The 22,780-nt window shown below is 44.2% G+C and overlaps 1 protein-coding gene across 3 annotated transcripts in view; it reads left to right on the forward strand.

The window, feature by feature from the left end:
* Positions 1 to 22,780, forward strand: part of LOC147111942 (neurobeachin-like) — a 1,011,877-nt gene that overhangs the window by 662,349 nt on the left and 326,748 nt on the right. For all 3 annotated transcript variants that reach the window (XM_085999351.1, XM_085999350.1, XM_085999349.1), the window contains one exon: positions 8,312 to 8,436. In XM_085999351.1, the coding sequence (XP_085855477.1) occupies positions 8,312 to 8,436 (125 nt within the window). The remainder of the gene's footprint in view (positions 1 to 8,311; positions 8,437 to 22,780) is intronic.

Below are 22,780 nucleotides of genomic sequence, written 5' to 3' on the forward strand. Positions count from 1 at the left end.
CCTTACATTTGATGTTCACAGTAAACAGCAAAAGCATGTGAAGTCAAGACAGCAGTAAACAAATTCTTTTCAAAACAAGTGCATATGGGTAGTTTTAACAGCAGATGGGGCAATATGAAAATTTGCTAAGCTGCTTTTTGGCACAGTTCTTTTCCATAAAAGCCCTTTTAAGTGCTGAGGGTAAAAAAAACATATTCATCCAAGTTGTTGAACATGCAGTGAAAGACACAAATATGGACTGAGTTATAGAGGTCTTTCATGTGAGGTTCTTGGGGAGTTCTGTTCATTCACCAGGCATTCAAGAAGTAAATGCAGTGTGGTCAATCTCTTGCTGATCAGTAGTGTACACATTATATAGACCTATGATTTCACATTTATAAATTGCTTTCTTCTTCGTTTCACCTGATTAATTTACACACGTATATGTAGATTTGTCTTGTCATCATTCTTGATGGTACTGGAGCAAACAAATGCTGGGTGGGGGGGATCAGAAATTCGGGCATTTCAATTTTGCTGGATTTCTGCCAAGCAAGGACTTTGGATAAAGAAGAGAATGAAAGGAAGGATGTGAGACAGGTCAGATTGCATCAGAGGCAGACTATCCTTATGCAATATCACTCATGATACCCCATCTACGGCAAAGCCAGATTTAATTTGGAATGTCAGAGGAAAGATGCTCTTACAGGCTTTGTTTCACTGGGGAGGCAGTGACAGACTTATGTCATCACCTAGAATTCCTCCAGAAACCACCATTACAGTGATGGCATTGCCAATAGTTGTTAACACCATAATCTTGAACTTTTGTGTATTTGGCTCATTCAAACTGCCGTGCCAGCAATATCCATCAATCTGCAATTCACTGATGTATCAAGCAGATAACTGATTTATTATTCACCAGGACAAACAATTTCATCATGTTCCCTATGGGTAGTTAGCAGCAGAATGAGAAGCCTATGCAATTTTTTAACATAGCAGGATTATCAAAGTCCAAGACTTCATTCAAGCACCCATATGGTTTGACAGGTCATGCACATAATACCATGGCCATTATGAACTGCAGGGGCTTCTATTCTATCAACATGCAGGTTGTGCATGCTCAATAAGTCAGGATCATACAAGTCAATGCTCACAAGAGAGTGGGTTAAGTTTCCTAAGAGCCATCTTTGCGCTTTTCTTTCTTCATCAAATAATCTTGGCACATGTGAATTGCCTTAAAATGAAGGCATCATGATGCTGTCTGGAAAACCTGAAAAAGAACCTTGCAAAAAGTGAGCACTTTAAAAAAAAAAAAAAAGTACCTAGCACAAAACTAAAATAAAAAGCACTTTCTGATATTCTGATATTTTTCTCAATACAGCAGGCTCAATTTAAATGCTGACTTCCAGACAGCATATGGTGCCTTTAATTTAGGGTAATTCACCCATGATAGGATAACTTGCTGGAAAAGGAAGAGTGCAAGATGGCTCCCAGGAGACCAAGGCTACTCTATTCAATCTTAACAACAGACACCTCTAAAAATGCCACTAACAACAACAGCAGAGTACAGATACAACGAGGTGCATGTTCACACTCTCACAGACAAGGTCCTCATTTTCCAGTCCCATCATGAATCAATGAATTGGTTTTCTGACAATAATTAAAACCTGGCTTACAGCAATGATTCCTTCCTCCTCGTCTAAGCAGTTGTAATGTACCTCTCATCACCAAGTCCTACATTGAGTTCTCTTCTTACTCCGCAGGCACCTTTGCCTCATTCAAGACCTCGCCCTCTTCCAACTTTCCCACCTTTCATTTAAAGTCCTTGTCATCTACCTCCAAAGTCCCATAACAACCTCTTTGCCAACATCTCCTTCCTCAGTTTGTGCACTGTGTAATTACTCAACCCTTGTAATTTCAACCTTCACCTGAAGTTCCCTTTATCTTTCTCCTCTAACTTCTCTGCCCTACTGTTCCCCTTTAACTTTAGCCTTCACATCAACTCCACCAAGTACCATCACATCCACCCCCTTGACATTGCCATCTTATGAAGCCTCACTACCTCCAAGGGCTCAGTCACTGATATGTCTGTCTCTGACCACTTCCTTGTCGCCTTTTACCATCCACAACTCTCTGTCTCCATCTCTTTTGACCCTGGAACAAAACAGCGCTGCAGCTCCTTGACCAGTTAATTTTCGAGCTTGCCCTCCTCTGGCTATCCAGCCACCAGGACTCTGTTGCCGCTGTTGACCTGCTAAACAGTTCTTCTTTTCTGCTTTCAATGGCCTTGTCCAATCCCCATTATTCCCTGAGTAGAGTTTCCACCCTTGCACCCATAAGTCTTAGGGCTGCAGACTTGAGTGCACCAGCTGAGCACTGGTCTTGTCATCCAGCATTAAGTTTGTCTAGTCCATATTAAGCATTACTATACTTCCCTCTCCACAGTGAAATCCTCCTATTACTCATGCTTCAGGGCAAAATCTGTCCATAATTCTACTGTTGGTACTATTTTGAGGGTGTGCTATAGCAGAGGGACCTGGGGGTGCATATTCACAAATCCTTCAAGGTGGCAGGGCAAGTTGATAAGGCAGTTAAGAAATCGTATAGGTGACTTGGCTTTGTAAATAGGGACATTGAATACAAAAACAAGGAAATCATGCTAAACCTTTACAAATCACTGATTAGGCCTCAATTGGAGTATTGTGTACAATTGTGGGCACCACACTTTAGGAAAGAAGTCAAGGCCTTGGACTCTGGTACAGAGGAGGTTTACCAGGATGATACCAGGGATGAGGGACTTCAGATATGTGGAGATATTAGAGAAGCTGGGATTGTTATCTTTAGAGCAGAGAAGGTTAAGGGGAGACCTAATAGATTCAAAATTATGAGTGGTTTTGATAGAGCAAGTAGGGAGAAACTTTCCTTTGGCAAGTGGGTCGGTAACTAAAGGTCATAGATTTAAAATAATTGTCAAAAGAACTAGAGGGGAAATGAGAAGTTTTTTCACACAGAGGGTTGTTAAGATCGAGAACACACAACCTGAAAGGGTGGTGGAATCAGATTCCATAGGAACTTTCAAAAGGCAATTGGACATGTATTTGAACAGAACTCATTTGCAGGGTTATTGGGAAAAAGCTGGGGTGTGGGACTAATTGATCTGGCACAGGTATAATGGGCTGAATAACCTCCTTCTGTGCTTTAAGATTCTATGGAGGAGAAATTCAGTATCGCCCTGTTTGGGGCGCAATTATCGGCCGGGTGCAAAGTTTAGCGCCTGGCGCTAATTATCACCTCCGACTGCAAACTTGGCTTCTATCGCCCCTGGAGGTGATTGGAGCACTAAATCAGGTGCTACACACCTCTCTTAAGGCGCTAATGCCGAGGAGCGAGGCGCTACCTCAGATTGCTGGTGAAGCTCATGTGATGTCAGTCAGCAATGGAACACAGACACACTGGCGCCAGCCAGTTCTTAAAGGGTAGGGTCGATCTTGCTCTCCATCCACACCCTGCTCATTGCAGCCTTGAATCTCGGCCTGGAGAGACCTGTACATCAAATCTGCTGGAAAGAACAATGGAGAGGCCCAGGGAAAGAGCTCAGAGTGCAGCCCCCAAAGTCTCTTCTAAATTGATGCAAGGAAAGTCAAATCAAAATGAACCTGCAAAGTGCAGCTCAGTACCCAAAACTCCTTCACACAGCATTGAATCTCTCTAGAAGTGTGTCTCGCTCTCTCTCAGAATGCGTGGTGCAAAAATGTCACCGACAAAAAAAGGCAGGAAGCGGTCACCTTTAAATAGCGCTCCCCCAGTCCCTTCCTGACTGCAAAACGTTCCCCTCAACCTATCGTTGCTAGCCATGGTGTGGAGATGCCGGTGTTGGACTGGGGTGGACAAATGTAAGAAGTCACACAACACCAGGTTATAGTCGAACAGTTTTATTTGAAATCACAAGCTTTCGGAGCGCTGCTCCTTCGTCAGGTGAAGTGGAGAGATGCCTATAGACACAGATTATATAGTCAGAGAATAATGCCAGATGATTACAGGTAATCTTTCTAACTGCCATTTATCACACCTCGGCAGAGAGATAATCACAGCAATCAAAGGTGTGAATGGTGTCCAAACAGGTCAGTCAGGAAAACATTACATCAAGGAACAATGAGGTGGGGTCACAAGGGGTAAAATGTTGCAGATGCTGGGGTCTGCATGAAAAACAAAAAACACTTTGCTGGAAATCACAGCAGGTCAGGCCGCATCTGTGTAGAGAGAACAAGCCAACGACGACTCGAGTCTGGATGACCCTACGTCAGGTGGGGTTACATGTAGCGTGACATGAACCCAAGATCCCGGTTGAGGCCGTCCTCATGAGTGCGGAACTTGGCTATCAGTTTCTGCTCTACGATTTTGCGTTGTCGTGTGTCTCGAAGGCCGCCTTGGAGAATGCTTACCCGAAGATCGGTTGCTAGCGGCAGGCGAAAAGGCAGGGGGCACCACTCAATATCCGGTCCGGAGCATTGCACGCTCGACTGATGTCACGATCTACGGGCGCAGGAGATCCTGCAGTAGTGTTTAGCGCCGCCGCAAAATGTCTGGTCAATTTCACGAGCGGCGCAAACATCGCCGCACCTGGGCGTTAGTTGCTTTGTGACCAGAGGCGCAAAGCAACCAAATTTTTCCCCCATGATTCTAATTCCTTTTCCTGTGATCAACTATCTCCTTAAAACCTCTTTGTCCTTTTCAATCCCCTCTAATGCCAAGTGTGAGATGCTCAAGATTTCTTCAGCTCTAAGAATCAGACAACCCACACAGCTGCCGTAGATGCAACTTCATTCTTCCCTCACCACCACACGCCCCCACCCCCCACAATGATGAATAGCTCCCAACTCCTTATTCATCCTAACTCCAACCTCTGTCAGTTTGGTTCTTTCCCATTTCCCAAGCCTCTCCCAGCTGACCTCTTCTATTAAATCCTTCTCCTGTCCCCTTGATCCCCTCCCCAATTGACTCCTAACCTCTCAACTACCTTTCTGACCCCAATGCTTACAGATATTGTAAATTTCTCCCTCTGTTCAAGCACTATTCCTGTTCCTTTCAAAACCCCCATCATCACCCCTTCTCAAAAACTCCATCCTTGACCCATGTGCCCCCTCCAACTACCACCCAGCCTCTAATCTCCCCTTCTTGTCCAAGGTATTTGAACATATCGTTACCTTCCAGCTGTATACTCACCTCACGGAACTACTTTTTTCAATCCCTTCAGTCAGTTTCTGCCCTTCCCAAATCACTAAGACTGTCCTGGTTCAAGTCATCAACAATATCCTCTGTGATTAAAACTTTGATGCTTTATTCTTCCTTGCATCGTTCAGCATGGTCAGTCACACTGTCATCCACTGTTTCCCCTCCATGATTCATCTTAGTGGGGACTGCCCTATTGTGATTCCACTCTGATTTGTCCCAACAAGCCAGTGGATCTCCAGCAATCGCTTCTCATACAACTCCTACATGGTCACCTCTGGAGTTTCCTGCACATTTGTAGTTGCCCTATGGGCATTAAGAGTCAAATCAAGTTGTGTAGAACCAGTGTCAGTGATGTAAATAACCAGTTAACCTTTTTTTTGGTGGTCTGATTGAGAGGGAAATGTTAGACAGGACACTAGGAAATCTTCCTGCCCTTCTTCAAAAGCATGATGGGATATTTTAACATCCACCAGAACAGGCAGACGGGACTTTGTTTTAACATCCCCTCTGAAGGATGCCACCTTCAGCAGAGTGTCAACTTAGATTATGTATTCGAAAGAGAGACACACTTTGTCCATGAGTAACATGAGATATTTGCTGTATCTATATAATGTGTTGAAAGTCTTATGTATAATGGTCACTTCCTAAAAGCATCACAATTACTTCCTGTCACACTTTATGACTCTCGATAAACAGTGCCGCGGGTTATCTGCTATTTGTATAATATAGTGTGCATAAAGCAGCGTATCCTCCATCTCACCATGAGCGACACCACTGGAAATTTGCTAGATAGAAGAAATATTTAACACGTTTTTAATAATAATGAGTACAAACGTTAACAGAATAAACACCAGAAACTTCAAACTACAGTGACCACGAGGCTGACTAGCAACAGAAAAATGTGCCTTCATTTAGCACAAGTGGTTAGCACTGTTGCCTCACAGCGCCAGGGACCCAGGTTCGAATCTGGCCTCGGGTGACTGTCTGTGTGGAGTTTGCACATTCTCCCCATGTTTGCGTGGGTTTTCTCCGGGTGCTCCGGTTTCCTCCCACAGTCCAAAGGTGTGCGGGTTAGGTTGATTGGCTATGATAAATTGACCCTTAGTGTTAGGGGGATTAAATACGTGGGGTTATGGGGATAGAGTGGGATATGTGTTGGTGTAGGGGTTACGGGGATCGGGTGGGATATGTGTTGGTGCAGGCTCGATGGGCCGAAATGGCCTCTATCTGCACTGTGGGGTTTCTGTGATTCTGTGAAGACAAGGGAATCCTGTCTGACTTCTGAGTACACCAGCGGTTTTACAATACTGTATTAAAACATCTTAACATTCAAATGTATTCTCGATCATATTTTTGTAACCCTACTGAAATGACTATTTATTTCCCCTCCTTCCTCCCCAAAATGTGTGTGTGTGCAAGTGCATGCACATAAACACACATACAACATTTCTGAATGCATCTTACATTGTAAATCTTACAGCGATCACTCAATATGGAGAGAAGGCTTCTCTGGCAGTCTGTAAATTCAAGAATGTGTAGTGAATGGAAAATATAATTTCCTGGACAACATTCCTCCCTCATCCAATGCCACCCAAAAAACAGAAGAAATGGGCATTCAACTCATTACTGTTTCTGGAACATTGCTGGTGCAGAATATTTACATAACCACAGGTTATGTGGTCATACACTCTTCTTTCCCCTATTTTTACTCGTGCAGTTTACCCCCTTCCCCCCACAGGTCACGTGCCATCTGTGGTTAAGTGGATGGGCAGGCAACCTGTTTCCCAGCTGGATGTTGGCCATCCAGCAGGAGACAGGTAACAGTGATTTGGTGGAAACTCACCATTTGTTTTATCAGAACACCATGATTGTAATTTCACCAAAGTTCCTCTACTGCAGTGTAACATCCCTTTTTCCAGGTCTTTTCCTCCAATATCTGAGTTAGGCTGTTGATTCCACCTGAACTGGTACTAAATGTGAAGGTAGCTTTGTGCCATGTTTCCCCTACAAACAAAGTTGCTACTACCCAAAGCCCTTTAATGTGAAAACCCTAATAGCCCCTCTGTCTGAAAAGTGAATCTAGATCACACAGAGGGCAGACCGTGTCCCCACACGTTGACACCTATTTCCTGTAATGGAATGTTTTCAGTAAAGAAACTATGTAGTGGAAAACAAGTTTGTACTTCAGAAACAAAATTTCCTCAGTCATGAAAGAGTTAATTGCAAACTATAAAATTGTCCAAGACCTTCACTAATGCTGTAATAATAATTTATCCAGACAATTACCACATGCTAGAACTTTTTGAGCTCTAATTCAGCTTTATTAATAATGAATAAAATTGCAATTTTCTCAGGTTGCTTTTCGCCTGTGGGAATTATTTCAATGAATATTTCAACACATTATTTTAATCGTGGTTCTGCAACCTCAAGTAAAGCAATATTTTATAGTTCCAAGTTCAGTCTGCAGAGGGACTATAGTCATTAAACTGCATGCTGTTTGGTTTGAGGTCCCATTGCATGATTTACAAGCCTTGTTAAAAAACACTGTAAAAGGAGGCAAGCTGTGCCATTTATAAATGTAATTTGATGCTGTATTTGTTAATGGTCTTGCTCTGATTTATGTGGATGGCAGTTTGTTCTGCCTTGTGACTCAGGGTAGTTCAGTTTGTTAATGCTTCTTTATTGTCACTGAAATAAATGCAAAAAAGCCATTTCTGTCCAAATTTTATACGAATGAGGATTGAACATATATCAAAATGTGGAAATGGGAAAACAGTACATCAGCTGAGTATTACAAGGATTAACCTGCCAATAACCATTGATGCCTTTTTGCTTTTAAATTTGCAACTGGAATTATCTATTTTCTGCAAAGTGTATTTAATATAAATGGAAAAAATGCTCCATGTATTCTATACTATTTCACTGTTTTGTAGCATTCAGTCTTATATTCTTAGAATATATATAATAGAAGAACAGGTTGTTTTTCAAACAACGGCCAAACCTTTTAACCAATTGAGTTGAATAACTAGGGGTAATACCTGCTGACTCTTTGAACATACTAATAATAATTATGAACATGTGTGCATGTTTTGTCTTTTCACAGCCAGCAGCATGATTTTTGGCGCCTGGACTACTGGGAAGATGACTTGCGTCGTCGACGCAGGTTCATACGTAATGCCTTTGGATCCATACATCCTGAAGTCCTGCTGAAATCTGCAGAAGAATATGGTTAGTTTTCAATCTTGTTATTCCTGCAGAGGGATTTCTGAGGGGATTAGGAAATCTATGATGACAGATGTATGCACTTCATAAAATGGGAGAATTGCATTTGTTTAATCATTTAAAATGCAGAATCTTTTCCATGAGTTAATTGCTGAAGACAAGCCTTTTTGTAGTACATTTTAATACACTTGCCAGACCATTTAACTACCTCAATAGTCTTACCATTTACTGTATCTTAGCTAAGAATACATTGATAAGCCACTACATGGAATCTGGAATTTTACATTTGCTATGAGTTGTGCATCCACACAATTAACAGGGGTAGAAATTCGACTTGCACCCATAATGTGCCGGCCTGAGCCAAATTCAGCTTTGGGCTTCACTTAACTGCCACCAGCAAGCTAAGGGTGCCCTGCTCCAGCTTACTGGTTGGGGAAGGGGGGAAATCGGCTGGCTTCTATGCTAGGTCGACTGGCAATTGGGTCTGGGATGAAGCAAGGAGGCGATCTCATGGAGGGCTCAAACATGCCGGCAGTGGGCTGGAGTTTTTTTCAGTCCCAGGAGAAGCACTATGGTTTCTTCTCAGCCCACAAAACAAAATTCCAAATTTCCTAGGACTTCTTTTGAGTGGCCTCCAGTGGTCTCTTTAAGGACCACTTGTTAGGCCACTCAACACTGAGTGTAACTGGGCAGAGCATGCATGCCACACACTCCACGCATTTTTGCATGAATTTTACAACTACAATAGGGACCCCGATTTGCATATTTCAGAAGCCGCACACTTGTTTCAAACGGGCTCCCTGGTCGACTAAAAGTCGATATGTTAATATGACATACGGCACACTTCTGGTGAAAATTGGCACGACTGATCATGACGTGAAATTCTGAGGTCTAACATGAATTTTGCACTGAAGAAACGGGCGGCTGTGAGTTGAATTTCTTCCCCATCGTCTTTTTTTATTAGTACATACAAAGCTTTGTTGGTTGTATTGCTCTTCCATATTACAATGGAATTTTATCTTGCCTGCACCAAAAAGAGTTAATTGACTTCATCCTAAATATGCTGTAGGAGGTGGTTAGAACTGTGGTGCAATCTCAGAAACTGAAATTTGTGATTTTGGAATGTGTAGTTGCTCAAGATTGGGTTAATGTTTCTCTATTATAATTTAAATTGGGATAGATAAAAATAAATATTTATAAAGCCTTCAAAATTTCTCCAGAGCTATTATATTACCGTCCTCATGCCTCATAGTGATTATAATGAGCTAACTAATTTTTTAGGTTGTCATGCGAGAGGGATTTGGTTCAGTCTGCTGGTGCACATTCTGCCGCCGGTGTTGGAGTATAATTAATAATGAGTTGTAAGCAGCCCTCACCTTGTACAAAATCTGTAATCTTTTATTAGGAATACACTTTAGCTCTTGTTTGTGAAGCCCTCAGTAATTGGCAATTTGTGAAGATTGAGTATCCCAGAACCCAATTTATACCATTCACATGGGCACATAAACCAACTAATGTTATTACAATGTTGTATAATAACATTTTAACTGGTGCTGCAACTCAACAAGCCCCGCTAGTGATCATTTCAACCACAATATAGAATCACGTAAACATTTTGGCTAACATCTATCCCCTGTTGCCCACTCCCAGACTGTTTTCAATCTATGCACTACCAGATCGCTACTGTTCCTTTCCAAATTGAAACCACCAATTCACCTTTTTCTAAAGCACCTTGCTCTCGAGTGACCTTACTAACTACCCTGGGTTTTAAAAATATACTTTTTAAAAAAAATCAGAAGTACACATTTTTTAGTCGATCAATCCTAATAATTTATTTTAGTGAAATATAGGCCTGGATTTTAAAAGGGGGTGCAGGAATGGAGCGCTCATGTCCGAAAGCGGGCAGTGCACTGAGAGTCTGGGGGCGTGGAGGCCCTGCCAATCTTAACAGCAGGACCTCATTTAAATAAAAGTTCTCAAAATCCCGCCCAGCACATGGTCAGATTCATTACCTGTCCAACAGATGGGAGTGGGAATTTGGCGGTAATATCGCAGCCGGCGACCCGTAGGAATGGTACGCAGCAGTCAGTGGAAGGAGGGTTCTGGAGGCAATTGGGAGAGGCTGGGGGCAGCACTACTGCTCCTCCTGGCCCAAAAGGAGTTCTAACAGAAGCAATTTTTAAAAACTTATCTTGGCCTCTTCTGGCCAGTCAGTACCTCCCGCCGTGGTTCTGCTGCCAGGCTGCAGACAGTGCGGGACTCCCCCTGATGTGAAGTTAATATTACGTTGCAGTGCCGATGACATCAACGGGCCACAGCTTTTAAAAACTAAGTAGGCCCTCGCCTGCCTTTAGCGGGAGCCTCGTCAATGGCATGATTTGCCATCATAAAAATTACAGTGGCAGGAAACGCGGTGGATTGGAGCCGGGAGATAGAATCTTCAAATTTTATCCCCTCCCGTTCTCGCTGGGCGAGAGGGATTAAAATCCCATCTGTAATCTTTACTAAAATGTAATTTTTTTTTTGAATTCAAGATTTAATTTGAACCATTCTAGATATATAAATAATATACAAACAATTTGTAAACACTAGTGCTTCTTTTTATAAAAGGGAAAATCCTGTTGAAAAAGATGGTGTTCTGTATTTACAAATTAAAAAGTGGATTTTCTTTCTTCTTTTAAACTAAATGACTTTAATCTTCATTTTCTCCCCTTTGTATTTTACTGGGATGCACACCCAAAATTCTGGTTTAAAAAGGCACTTAGGTTACTGCACAAATTTTCAGTCTTTGACAATGCTGCTCTGTGGCCATCTGGTAAGGGTTTACTGGAAGTACATCCCAAGGTGGAACCCTTGCTGATTTTCCCTCCCCCTATCTACTCAATGCTGTGCCTGATGATCTGGCCAAGATCAGCCATTCACCATCTGTGGGAAAGATTGAATATAAATATAAACAAAGCTGAGATTCAAACACTCAGCTCTCAATTTATGGTAAAGGACCACTAATATATTATGCTACTTTGCCTTATCTATCTCTGTAAAAAAAATATATATATATATATGTGTGCATGAATATTATATATATATATGTATTCAATTATTTAACTACCTACAGAGCATATGAGTCAGTCTTCAGATATCCAAGTAATTTAATTCTACAGAACAACTTCAATTTAGAAATGTGGCCTCAATGTTGCATCACAATTGAGTATAATAATAAAAGAAAAAAAGCTTTCTGTCTAAATTTTGATGACATTGCATTTTTGGATGGAACAGAAGATGGTCTACAACATGCAACTCATCCAAATAGGAGAAGTTAGATCCAGTAACAATCTGAGTTAGTGCTAAAAGACCTAAGGTTATGTTGGCATGTTTAAACAATCTAGAATCCAATTTAGTAACTAAAACAAATCTACAGAAAATGTTCAAGAATGCACTTTTCTAGGCAGCACTGACATCTAATGGAATCATGCAGGCTAAACAGAACAGTTGTACACTAAAAGACTAAGGGGGTGAAATTGGGCTCTGTAGCGCCTGTTTTTTAGGTGGAAAATGGCAAGTGTGCTGGATGCCATCTTGGTAAAGGGGTTTGCACGCATGCACCTAACGACTGCTGGCAGCATGCAGAGCAGGCAGCTTATGATGTCAATCAGTGTGGAACACTGATTTGACGCCTGCACTGCCATTTTCGAACTCCACGCTCCAGCATGTGCCCTGTCTTAACCTCGAACAGCTGAACATGATGATAAACAGCATGAAGGACCCCCCCACCGGCACTATTTAAAGGGATCATGAACTACTTACAGCTGCTAGAAGAGGAAGGAGTGGGGAGTAGGGCTCTCAGCAGGGGGCCATATCCACCGGGGGTCTTTAGGGAGCAATTCTCAACTTCAGCAAGGACCAATGCTTGAGATGTCTTTGCTTCACTAAAGAGGTTGTGACTGAAATTTGCCAACTGCTGCAGCAACAACTGCAACCTCAAGGCAGGGCAAGGAAAGCATTGCCTGTGGCTGTCAAGGTGGCATAGCTCTTAACTTTTATGCGTCTGGCTCCTTCCAGGCTGCTGTTGGAGATATAAGCAACATCTTACAGTTTGCAGTACACTGCTGCACAAGGGAGGTCACTGAGGCGCTCCATACACAGAGAGACAGCTTCATCTCATTCTTTCTTGCCAGAGACGAGCAGGTGCGGAGCGAGCACAAGGGTTTGCATGGATTACAGGCTTCCGCATGGTGCAGGATGCTGTTGACTGCATGCATATTGCCTTGCGTGCGCATCATCTGAACTCGGCCATTTTCAAGAATCGAACAAGATTCCACTCCCTCAATGTGCAGCTGGTGTGCAACCACAGGCAGCGTATCATGCAGATGAATGCCCATTATCCTGGCAGTAGTCACGATTCCTTAATTCTGCAGCAGTCCTCTGTGCCACCTGCATTTGATCCACCATGACAAGTCAAAGGCTGGCTACTAGGCGACAAGGATTATCCACTCATGACATGGCTCATGACTCTGGTTCAGAACCCACGCACACATGTACAGTAAGCATACAATGAGAACCATGCTGCCACAAAGAACATTTTAGAGCACACCACTGGCATCCTCAAGCAACGTTTCCACTGCCTAAGATCATAAGAACATAAGAAATAGGAGCAGGAGTAGGACATATGGCCCCTCGAGCCATTCATTAAGATCATGGCTGATCTTTGACCTCAACGCCACTTTCCTGCCCAATATCCATATTCCTCGATTCCTTTAGAGTCCAAAAATCTGTCAATCTCAGCCTTAAATATACTCAACGACACAGCCCTCTGGGGTAGAGAATTCCAAAGATTCACACCCTCGGAGTGAAGAAATTTCTCCTCATCTCAATCCTAAACGGCCGACCCCTTATCCTGAAACTATACCCCCTAGTTCTAGACTCTTCAGCCAGGGGAAACAGGTGCTCAGCATCTACCCTGTCAAGCACTCTCAGAATCTTTTATGTTTCAATGAGATCACCTCTCACTCTTCTAAACTCCAGAGAGTATAGGCCCATTCTGCTCAATTTCTCTTCAGAGGACAGTTCTCTCATCCCAGGAATCAATCTCGTGAGCCTTCGTTAAACCCCTCTATGGTAAGTCTATCCTTGCTTAGGTACAGAGACCAAAACTGTGCACAGTACTCCAGGTGTGGTCTAACCAAAGCCCTGTACAATTGCAGCAAGACTTCCTTACTCTTGTACTCCAACCCCCTTGTAATAAAGGCCAACATACTATTTGCCTTCCTAATTGCTTGCTGTACCTGCATGTTAACTTTCTGTGTTTCGTGTACAAGGACACCCAAATCCCTCTGAACACCAACGTTTTTCACCATTTAAAAAATATTGTTTTTCTATTCTTCAACCAAAGTAAATAACTTCACATTTTCCCACATTATACTCCATCTGCCACTCACTTAACCTGTCTATATCTCTTTGCAGACTCTTTGGCCCCGATTTTCGGCTTGTGTGGGAAATGGTCGGATTTCCCCGAATGTGGGGTTTCTGACACACACAAAAAAGTGTCAGCCAGCCCCACGCAATTTTCCCTCAATTGGCCAATTAATTCCCAGCATGTGGGAAGCCTTGCTAATTGTCTAAAAATCGAGTCAGAAATCCCCACAGTATGATGTCATCATTCGTGGTGCTTTCAAGGTCCATGGCAAGCACTGCATCCTCTGAAGGCTTCCAAATGAACCACACAGGATGGCAGAGGAGCCTGCATCAGCTGTGGCCAGTGCCAGACCCCGAGCTGCCTTCAAATTCGACGAGGCTTCACTGCAGGCATTATTGGATGGGGTTAGGGCCCACAGGGAGGTCCTCTTCCCTAGGTCAGGGAGGAAGAGGCCTCCCACTGAGACCAATGCTGCATGGATGCAGGTCTCAGCAGATGCCAACTCGCTGGGAGTCACCAGAGGAACCTTGGCATTACATCTGTAACTCCTTCCTTTACTCCCCCACAGTACCATCCAGAGCCCCCGTCCTCACTGTGGAGGAGGAAGAGGCTGTGCAGCCAGACTCTTCAGAGGAAGCTCCAACCTCTGAGGGTGCAGCGTCAGCAGAAGTAAACGCACCCAGCACCAGCGCAGACACTCACACCTCGGGGGGACCTTTGGGACATAGAGAAGTGTTGTCACCTGGTGTTTCACAGCTGACAAGTGAGCCTCAGCAGATTCTGGAGACAGGGACAGCAGTGGAGAGTCCTCGTCGGAGGGCGCAGGGCTCTGCCAGCTCAGCTCAGCTCAGCTGCGCTGCATCTCGACCCTCTGCCTCTGGGTCCATCCGCGTCCATCCGCAAGAGAAGAGGTGATGGATCTCCATGCACGAGTCTCTGGCAGGTTTTGTCTCCAGGGTCGCTGCGAGTGTGGAGCGAATGGAGGAGTCCATAGCGACCATGAGCAGAGCCTTTGTGGAGTCATTGGTGCATGGACGCAGCACCATGGAAAGGTTGGCAACCTCCATGGAGGAGATAACTCGCCAGCATACGGAAAACATGGTGAGTGCTCATAAGAGAATGACATCTCTTGAGGAGCGTTGGCCATCTGTTGAACAGAGAAACCAGATCTTCCTGGAAGTCCTTCTGAGTAGGACTGCCAGTGCAGAAACGGGTCCCACTGGCCCCCTAAAGCGCAGCAAGGTGCTCTCAAGCCACTTCCAAGCGCTGGCCCCTTCTGGCTTGTGCAGCTTCAGGTGAGTGAGCAGCAGCCTGGTGCTCCTGGTAATCATCCTGCTGTTCCTGGTTCTGCTGCTGCCACCTCTGCTGTTGGAGATCCTCTAATGCCAGGAAGGGAAGGTACCAAAGGCCTCCCATGCTTCTAGCAGATGCCTCGGTTGAGGAGGTCCTGAGTTAAGGTGGTGAGAGGGGCTTCCCAGGAGCTCACACTGAAGAAGTGTGTGAGGCTCCAACTTTCTGCAGCTGCTCCTAAGGCTTCAAATAGTTCCCCCAAGCCTTGATCAACAAGGTCCTGCAGCCTGCAAATGCTGCCTCTTTAAATATCTTCAGCCCTCAGCGACCTGCTGCTGCAAGCAAGCAAGCCAGCTGTTTTCACGCCAGCTCTCATCGGCGGGGTTTCCCGCAGGCGGGTTTCAGGTGGGGAAAGCCCCAAAGTCGCAACGGCACGGGAAAATCGTCCTTAACAAGGTGATCATTGGTGATTAGTGTGCCGACGAGCAGCCCCGCCAGCGGCGGGCGGGACTGAAGCGGGGCGCGTGGAAACAGCAGTCTGAAAGTCGGATGGGGCGGGGAATCAGGCGGGGGGGTCCTGACCCACTTTTTCCGTGATTTTCAGACCACGGCCGCATGAAAAGCCGCCCGACAGCTGCCCGAAAATCGGGGCCTTTGTGTCCTCCTCACAGCTTACTGTCCCACTTAGCTTTGTATTGTCTGCAAACTTGGGTACATTACAGGGATATGGGGATCGGGCAGGAAAGTGGAGTTATGCTCGAAGATCAGCCATGATCTTATTGAATGGTGAAGTAGGCTCAAAGGGCCATATGGCCTACTCCTGCTCGTATTTCTTATGTTCTTATGTTCAAGGACAGGGACCAAAAATAAGCAAAAAGGCTAATGGAATGCTGGCCTTTATATCTAGAGGACTAGAATACGAGGGGGTAGAAGTTGTGCTACAGCTATACAAAGACCTAGTTAGACCACACCTGGAGTACAGTGTTCAGTTCTGGGCACCACACTTTAGGAAAGATATATTGGCCTTGGAGGGAGTACAGCGTCAATTTACTAGAATGATACCTGGACTCCAAAGGATAAATTATGAGGAGCAATTACACAAACTAGGGTTGTATTCCCTGGAATTTAGAAGATTAAGGGGAGATTTGATCGAAGTTTTCAAGATATTAAGGGGAACTGATAGGGTAGATGTCTGCTGGTTGGGGAATCTAGGACTAGGGGACATAGCCTAAAAGTTAGAGCCAGGCCTTTCAGGGGTGAAGTTAGGAAACCTCTACATGCTAAGGGTGGTAGAAGTTTGGAACTCGCTTCCATAAACAGCAATGATGCTATGTCAATTGTTAATTTTAAATCTGTGATTGATAGATTTTTGTTAACTAAAGGTATTAAGGGAAATGGGGCAAAGGCGGGTATATAGAGTTAGGTCGCAAATTAGCCATGATCTCATTGAATAGCAGAATCGGCTCGAGAGGCTAAATGGCCTACTCCTGTTCCTATGTTCATCCTGCATTAAAGAACATTCAAAACATTCAACCAACTACTATATTAATGTTATTCTGACAATGCAGGCTGCTATAAATTCACAATGCAGACCGAGAGTGCCAAAGGTGATTAATTTAGTGACAAACCTAATAATCACCTTCAATTTATTCCACACCCAAGTGCTCAACTAGCAAGCTTTTTTTTTAGAAGCAGAGCAGTCTGGTGCAGCTGACTTGCTGGCACTATGGCTGTTATTGCTTGAGGGTAGTGCAAAGTAGCAGACATCCTGAGAGGGCAACACGTGCAGCTCCCATTGTTCTTCTGCCAATCCTGTGGGGCTGGGAAGCATCACTTCCACTGATCTCTAGGAGAGCAAACTGCAGAAGGGGCACGACTCCTTCAAAGCCCCTATCTATTCAGTCCACCAATGTGTCCAAGGTGGTGCCCAGAGCCTGCATGGCAATCGTTTGAGCTTAAAAGCTGCAAAGACTGGTGACACTGACTCTCTTTCCGAGGGCTCGCCTGCAGCATCCCTGAAGGTGACCACTCCAAGTTAGACTTCAGAGTCCTAATGCCATACCAGATGATATTACACAGGCTGGAAGTGGACTCCTCGCTACTTTCAGCTATAGTGTGGAAACTCCCTGGCAGACCTCCCGATACCTGGTACAACTTAACATTGGTTTTGATCGTCCAAAATTCCCTAGATTCAAGAATGGTCCCAGCAGATTGGAAGGTCGTAAATGTAACACCGCTATTCAAGAAAGGAGGGAGAGAAAAAACAGGGAACTACAGGCCAGTTAGCCTGACATCAGTCATCGGGAAAATGCTGCAATTCATTGTTAAGGAAGTGGTATCAAGTCACTTAGAAAATCCTAACATGATTAGGCAGAGTCAGCATGGTTTTATGAAAGGGAAATCGTGTTTGACCAATTTATTAGAGTTTTTTGAGGGTGTAACTAACAGGGTAGATAAAGGGGAACCAGTGGATGTAGTATATTTGGATTTCCAAAAGGCATTCGATAAGGTGCCACATAAAAGGTTATTACACAAGATTAGGGCTGACGGGGTTGGGGGTAATATAGTAGCATGGTTAGAGGATTGGTTAACGGACAGAAAACAGAGAGTAGGGATAAACGGATCTTTTTCAGGTTAGCAGGCTGTAACTAATGGGGTGCTGCAAGGATCAGTGTTGGGGCCTCAGCTATTTACAATCTATATTAATGACCTAGATGAAGGGACCGAGTGTAATGTATCCAAGTTTGCTGATGATACAAAGCTAGGTGGGACAGCAAAATGTGAGGAGAACACAGAGTCTGCAAAGGGATATAGATAAACTAAGTGAGTGGGCAGTAAGGTGGCAGATGGAGTATAATGTTGGGAAATGTGAGGTTATTCACTTTGGTAGGAAGAATAGAAAAACAGGATATTTTTTAAATGGTGAGAAACTTTCAAATGTTGGTGTTCAGAGAGATTTGGGTGTCCTCGTGCAAGAAACACAGAAAGCTAGCATGCAGATACAGCAAGCAATAAGGAAGGCAAATGGCATGTTGACCTTTATTGCAAGGGGGCTGGAGTATAAGAGTAAGGAAGTCTTGCTACAATTGTACAGGGCCTTGGTGAGACCACACCTGGAGTACTTTGCACAGTTTTGGTCTCCTTACCTAAGGAAGGATATACTTGCCTTGGCAGTGCAACAAAGGTTCACTAGATTGATTCCTGGGATGAGAGGGCTGTCCTATGATGAGAGATTGTGTAGAATGGGCCTATACTCTCTGGAGTTTAGAAGAATGAGAGGTGATCTCATTGAAACATACAAGATTCTGAGGGGGATTGACAGGGTAGATGCTGAGAGGTTGTTTCCCCTGGCTGGAATGTCTAGAATTAGGGGGCATAGTCTCAGGATAAGGGGTAGGCCATTTAAGACTGAGATGAGGAGGAATTTCTTCACTCAGAGGATTGTGAATCTTTGGAATTTTCTGCCCCAGAGGGCTGTGAATCCTGAGTCTTTGAGTATATTCCAGGCTGAGATAGATAGATTTTTGGAATCAAGGGATATGGAGATCGGGCGGGAAAGTGGAGTTGAGGTCGATGATCAGCCATGATCTTATTGAATTGCGGAGCAGGCTCGAGGGGCTGTATGGCCTACTCCTGCTCTTATTTCTTATGTTCGTAACTGCTTGTGTGATGCCAGCAGTTTTCTTTTCATAACTGCTCCGCTGAAGTTCTCATCCCTGTCCTCATCAGCAGAGCTGAGAGAGGACCTCACCCTTCAGCGAGCTCTTTCCTAGGCTGTCCCTGCCACCAGTACTGCTGCTGCCCACTTGTGCTCGGTGTCTCAGCACGTGAAGACCCCTGTAACTCACTCTCTAATCCCACCGGGGCTTCAACCTCTGCTGGTACTTGGGAGAGATGGAGCATATGACGGTGCATCCTCAAGAGATTGCCCTCCTACAAGGTATTTTCCGAAGAAGTCTCTTGCTGCTGAGACAGACCTAGAGGGAACAAAAAGGGGCAAGAGTTAGAATGGCACAGAGAAGCTGCACATGATTAGGTTAGTGTCTTGAGAATGCAGCTTGAAGTTGTGAAGCTTCCTACATATTTGCTGAGGTGAATGAAAGGTTACAAGTAATATGCAGACACCCTGCTTGGGTACGCTGCCAGACTCGCCTTCCCCAATGCACATGGCCCTGCCTGACCCACTGATCTCAAGGACATCTTGCTCTGACCGGGTAAGGGTGATGATATTTGCTTCTCCTCCACCTGTCTTGGTCCTCTCTCTCACATTTTGTGCTCTCCTGTCCTATAAAAAGAAATGGTGAGATTTCATGAGTGACTGTTGAAAAGGTAAGTGATTATGTGTAGGGCTTGTGCACATAGTAGATGTGTTGAGAGGTGCAGAAGACACAAGATGGAATGAGTATGGGGAGGTGATGAATATAAAGCCAAGTGTGCGGAGTGTGAAATGAGGAAGGAGTGCTGAGAGGAGTTGGTGGTTGTGCAAGTGGTAGTGAGAAGGGAATGGTATCCGTGTGTATTGTAAAGAGAGGAAAGGAAGAAGTGAGTATGTTTTAAATGAGAAATAGAGGTGTTGCAACGAGCCTTTGTGATTGTATGCTAAAAGATGTGATGGCAAACTGTAAATTGTTGAGAGTGGTGGGGGTAGGAGAGAAAGGAGCGCTGTGAGGTGTTGAGGAAAGCAGAGAACTGAATAGCTGTACTCACCTTGCTGCTCTTGTGAAGTCATAGATCTTCTTTCTACATTGAAGCCATGCCATTCTGTCCAGATCTTCTCAATTGTGGCCTTGCAGCTTCTGGGGAAGCATATCTCCCTCCTTACCCTCACTTCCTCTATTAGGACCTCCAGGGAAGGATCAAAAAAGTAGAGGCAGACCTTCTACTCTTTTCATTAGTCAAGATATCTTGCAAATTTGAGCAATAAAAAAATCCAAGCAGGAGATGTAACCTCATTTTAGGAGTTGCATCCCTGCTTTAAATAGGTCTCAGGAGTACCGCCAGAAATTGTGCGCAGCAGGTGGGTGAGCTGCCCAATTCTCGATGTGATCAGGAATGCAGCCAGTCAGTCAAATGGCTCAGGAGTTAAAATGGCCTGAGCCTCACGTTAGCATGGCCATGCGAAGTTGCCGCTCACTCTGCACGCTGCACACGTCCTGAGTTAAAATCGGGGCTATTATGTAGGTCGTACCAAAGCAATGGGTAGATATTTTTCTTGAGTTTAAAATAGTGAATTTCATTTTTTTTTAAATTTAGATGTAACATTTTAAATTTTCCTTGACATAATGGCCCAGAAATTCGGGTCGGGGGCTTCCCGTGGGTGCAAGCCCCCGACCTGCACTTACCTTGCGTGCCGGCCGTTGAGCTGTAGGGCCCCGTGGAATTCCGATCCGGGGCCTGGTCCAACTGCCGGTGCGAAGTGCTTGCGTATCCAGGGGCGCAGTTAGTTCGATGCGTCATCACATGGGCCATGGGCAGCCAATCGGAGGAGGGAAAAGCCCATTCATAAGTCTTGACAGGAAGACCTGTCAAGACTTATAAATACTACAGCCCCAAAATAGCAGTAAACCTTCAAATAATTTTTTTTTTAAATAAACTATAAATTACATTAAATAACTATTTTAAACAATAATTTAAATTTTTGAAAAAAATAATTTTATATTCTAACGGGGCTAAAAATAAACTTACCTTGCTTTAAAGTATTTAAAAATAATAAACCTGTGGAAAAATGTTTTTAATTTTAATTAATTGACCACTTACCTTGTAAAAAGCAGGCCTTACGCCTGCTTTTTACATTTCTAAATCCTGCAGGCTTACGATCCCGGAAAACCTGCAAAAAAACTTAAGTTTGATGCGCACATGCAGCCTCTCCTGCGCACGCGTTCGACCTCTGAACCTCTTCGTTCAGAGGATCGGAAGTGCTGGTTTCCCGCACATGCGCAGTGCATGCAGAAAACCGGCACTTCCATTCGGCCTACGGGTGAGTACCCCGTGCGTACTCACCCGCGGAGACCCGAATTTCTGAGCCATTATAAAACATCCGTATTTGTTGCTCATCACTCCTGAGATCCTACTCACTCAAGGAGCAAAACCTATTTAAGTAACTAGAGTATCCTCAGTCTATGCACATTACCAAATATATCACATTTTAAGGTCCAAGTGAATGCAAGGATAGGTTTTCTTACTTTAATTATCCTGAAATTATATATTGTCAATTTATGATCTTATGGTATTATGGGCACAAAAACAGACATACCTAAACTGAAATTGGGGGGCAATTTTAACCCTACACGTCAGCAGAAACAGGGCTGGTGAGCAGTTAAAATCGCCCAGGTTGCATGCCAGAAAACCAGCAGAAACTCATCATTTGGGATTTTATCCTGCTGTACTGTGCAGGTGGCAAGGGCACCTACCCAAAGCACGCGGAGCCGTTTACATACGTATGTTGAGTCCCAATGATGTCATCAGGACTTGACTGCAATTTTAGCTGGTGGTCTGAGCCACTGTAGCTTTCCCACCAGTGAAAACAATGGGAAGAGGAGCCAGAGCCTTCCCAACAAGTAAGTTTTTTCACATTCCTTGTGAGGCCAGGAGAAGCAGGAGTGCTCCTCCGGGCTCTACACTGAAAGCTTAGGTCTCTTCTTTCCCCCCACAACCCCCCTCCCCCCAGTTCACAAATGCAAGGTTCCCGCGAGGCGGTCCTGAAGCCGAACCCACCACTTACCTGAAGTCTGCAAGCGGCCTCCGGACAGCACAAATTTCCATAGCTTCCTGATGACTGGAAAAGGCGGGAAGTTGGTTGGTGAGATTTTCATGAGGCCCGGCCATTAAAGTCGGATGGGCCTCATTTTGCTGTGGGTGGGCGGGAAATTAACTCGCCAGCACATTTTCCTCACTCGAAACACACTGGCAATTAAAAGCCAGGCCCAGATTTTTTTGTTTCCTTTTTGAAATTGTTTGTACATGAACAAAAAAAAGGCATTTGAAGGCGATGAATATATAATTGAAGTAAGTTTTTAAAAAAAGGAATAAATCCACAATTACATATGATTTAATGAGCTGGATTTTTCTCTCAGCGGCGAACAAATAGCGCCAGCTGTTCATTCCATTTGCACTTGCCCATAGACTTTCTATGGGATTTTTCACTGAATTTACTGATTAGAAATCCATTTCAGCACAGTGCCCTCTACAGGGGACCTGGGACCTGTGTGACCAAGTCAAGCATCTGGGTATATCCTTAACCAATCAGATTGAAGAATCCTTACTGAGCAGCGCAGAGTCGGAACCAGGAATTGTCAGTTAGAATATTTAATTCTATGTCAAATCGTGTGCAGAAACAAAATAAAGAGCGGGAAAGACTGATGGGATTAAGAGAGAGAGATAAAAGAGACAGAAATAAAAAGTTTTTTTATTTTTTTAAATCTCAAACAATAATTACAAGCTGAAGGAATGAGACTCCATGCTTGTATAAGTTAATTTTGTGTGCCAGAGAGGTTGTTTGGCAGTAATTAAGACTTATCATGCTGTTAAAACACTGGAATGGGCAAGCCCTAACTTTTTCTGGCGAGTTTAGTGGGTATATATCACGTAAGTACCGCAACGTCATGCCATTCCATGTATTTCAATGCGGAGTCTCTCGGCGAGATACTG

This window comes from Somniosus microcephalus, chromosome 10 (genome assembly GCF_052327205.1).
Source record: "Somniosus microcephalus isolate GS21.2 chromosome 10, FLI_Smic_1.0, whole genome shotgun sequence".
NCBI lineage: Eukaryota > Metazoa > Chordata > Chondrichthyes > Squaliformes > Somniosidae > Somniosus > Somniosus microcephalus.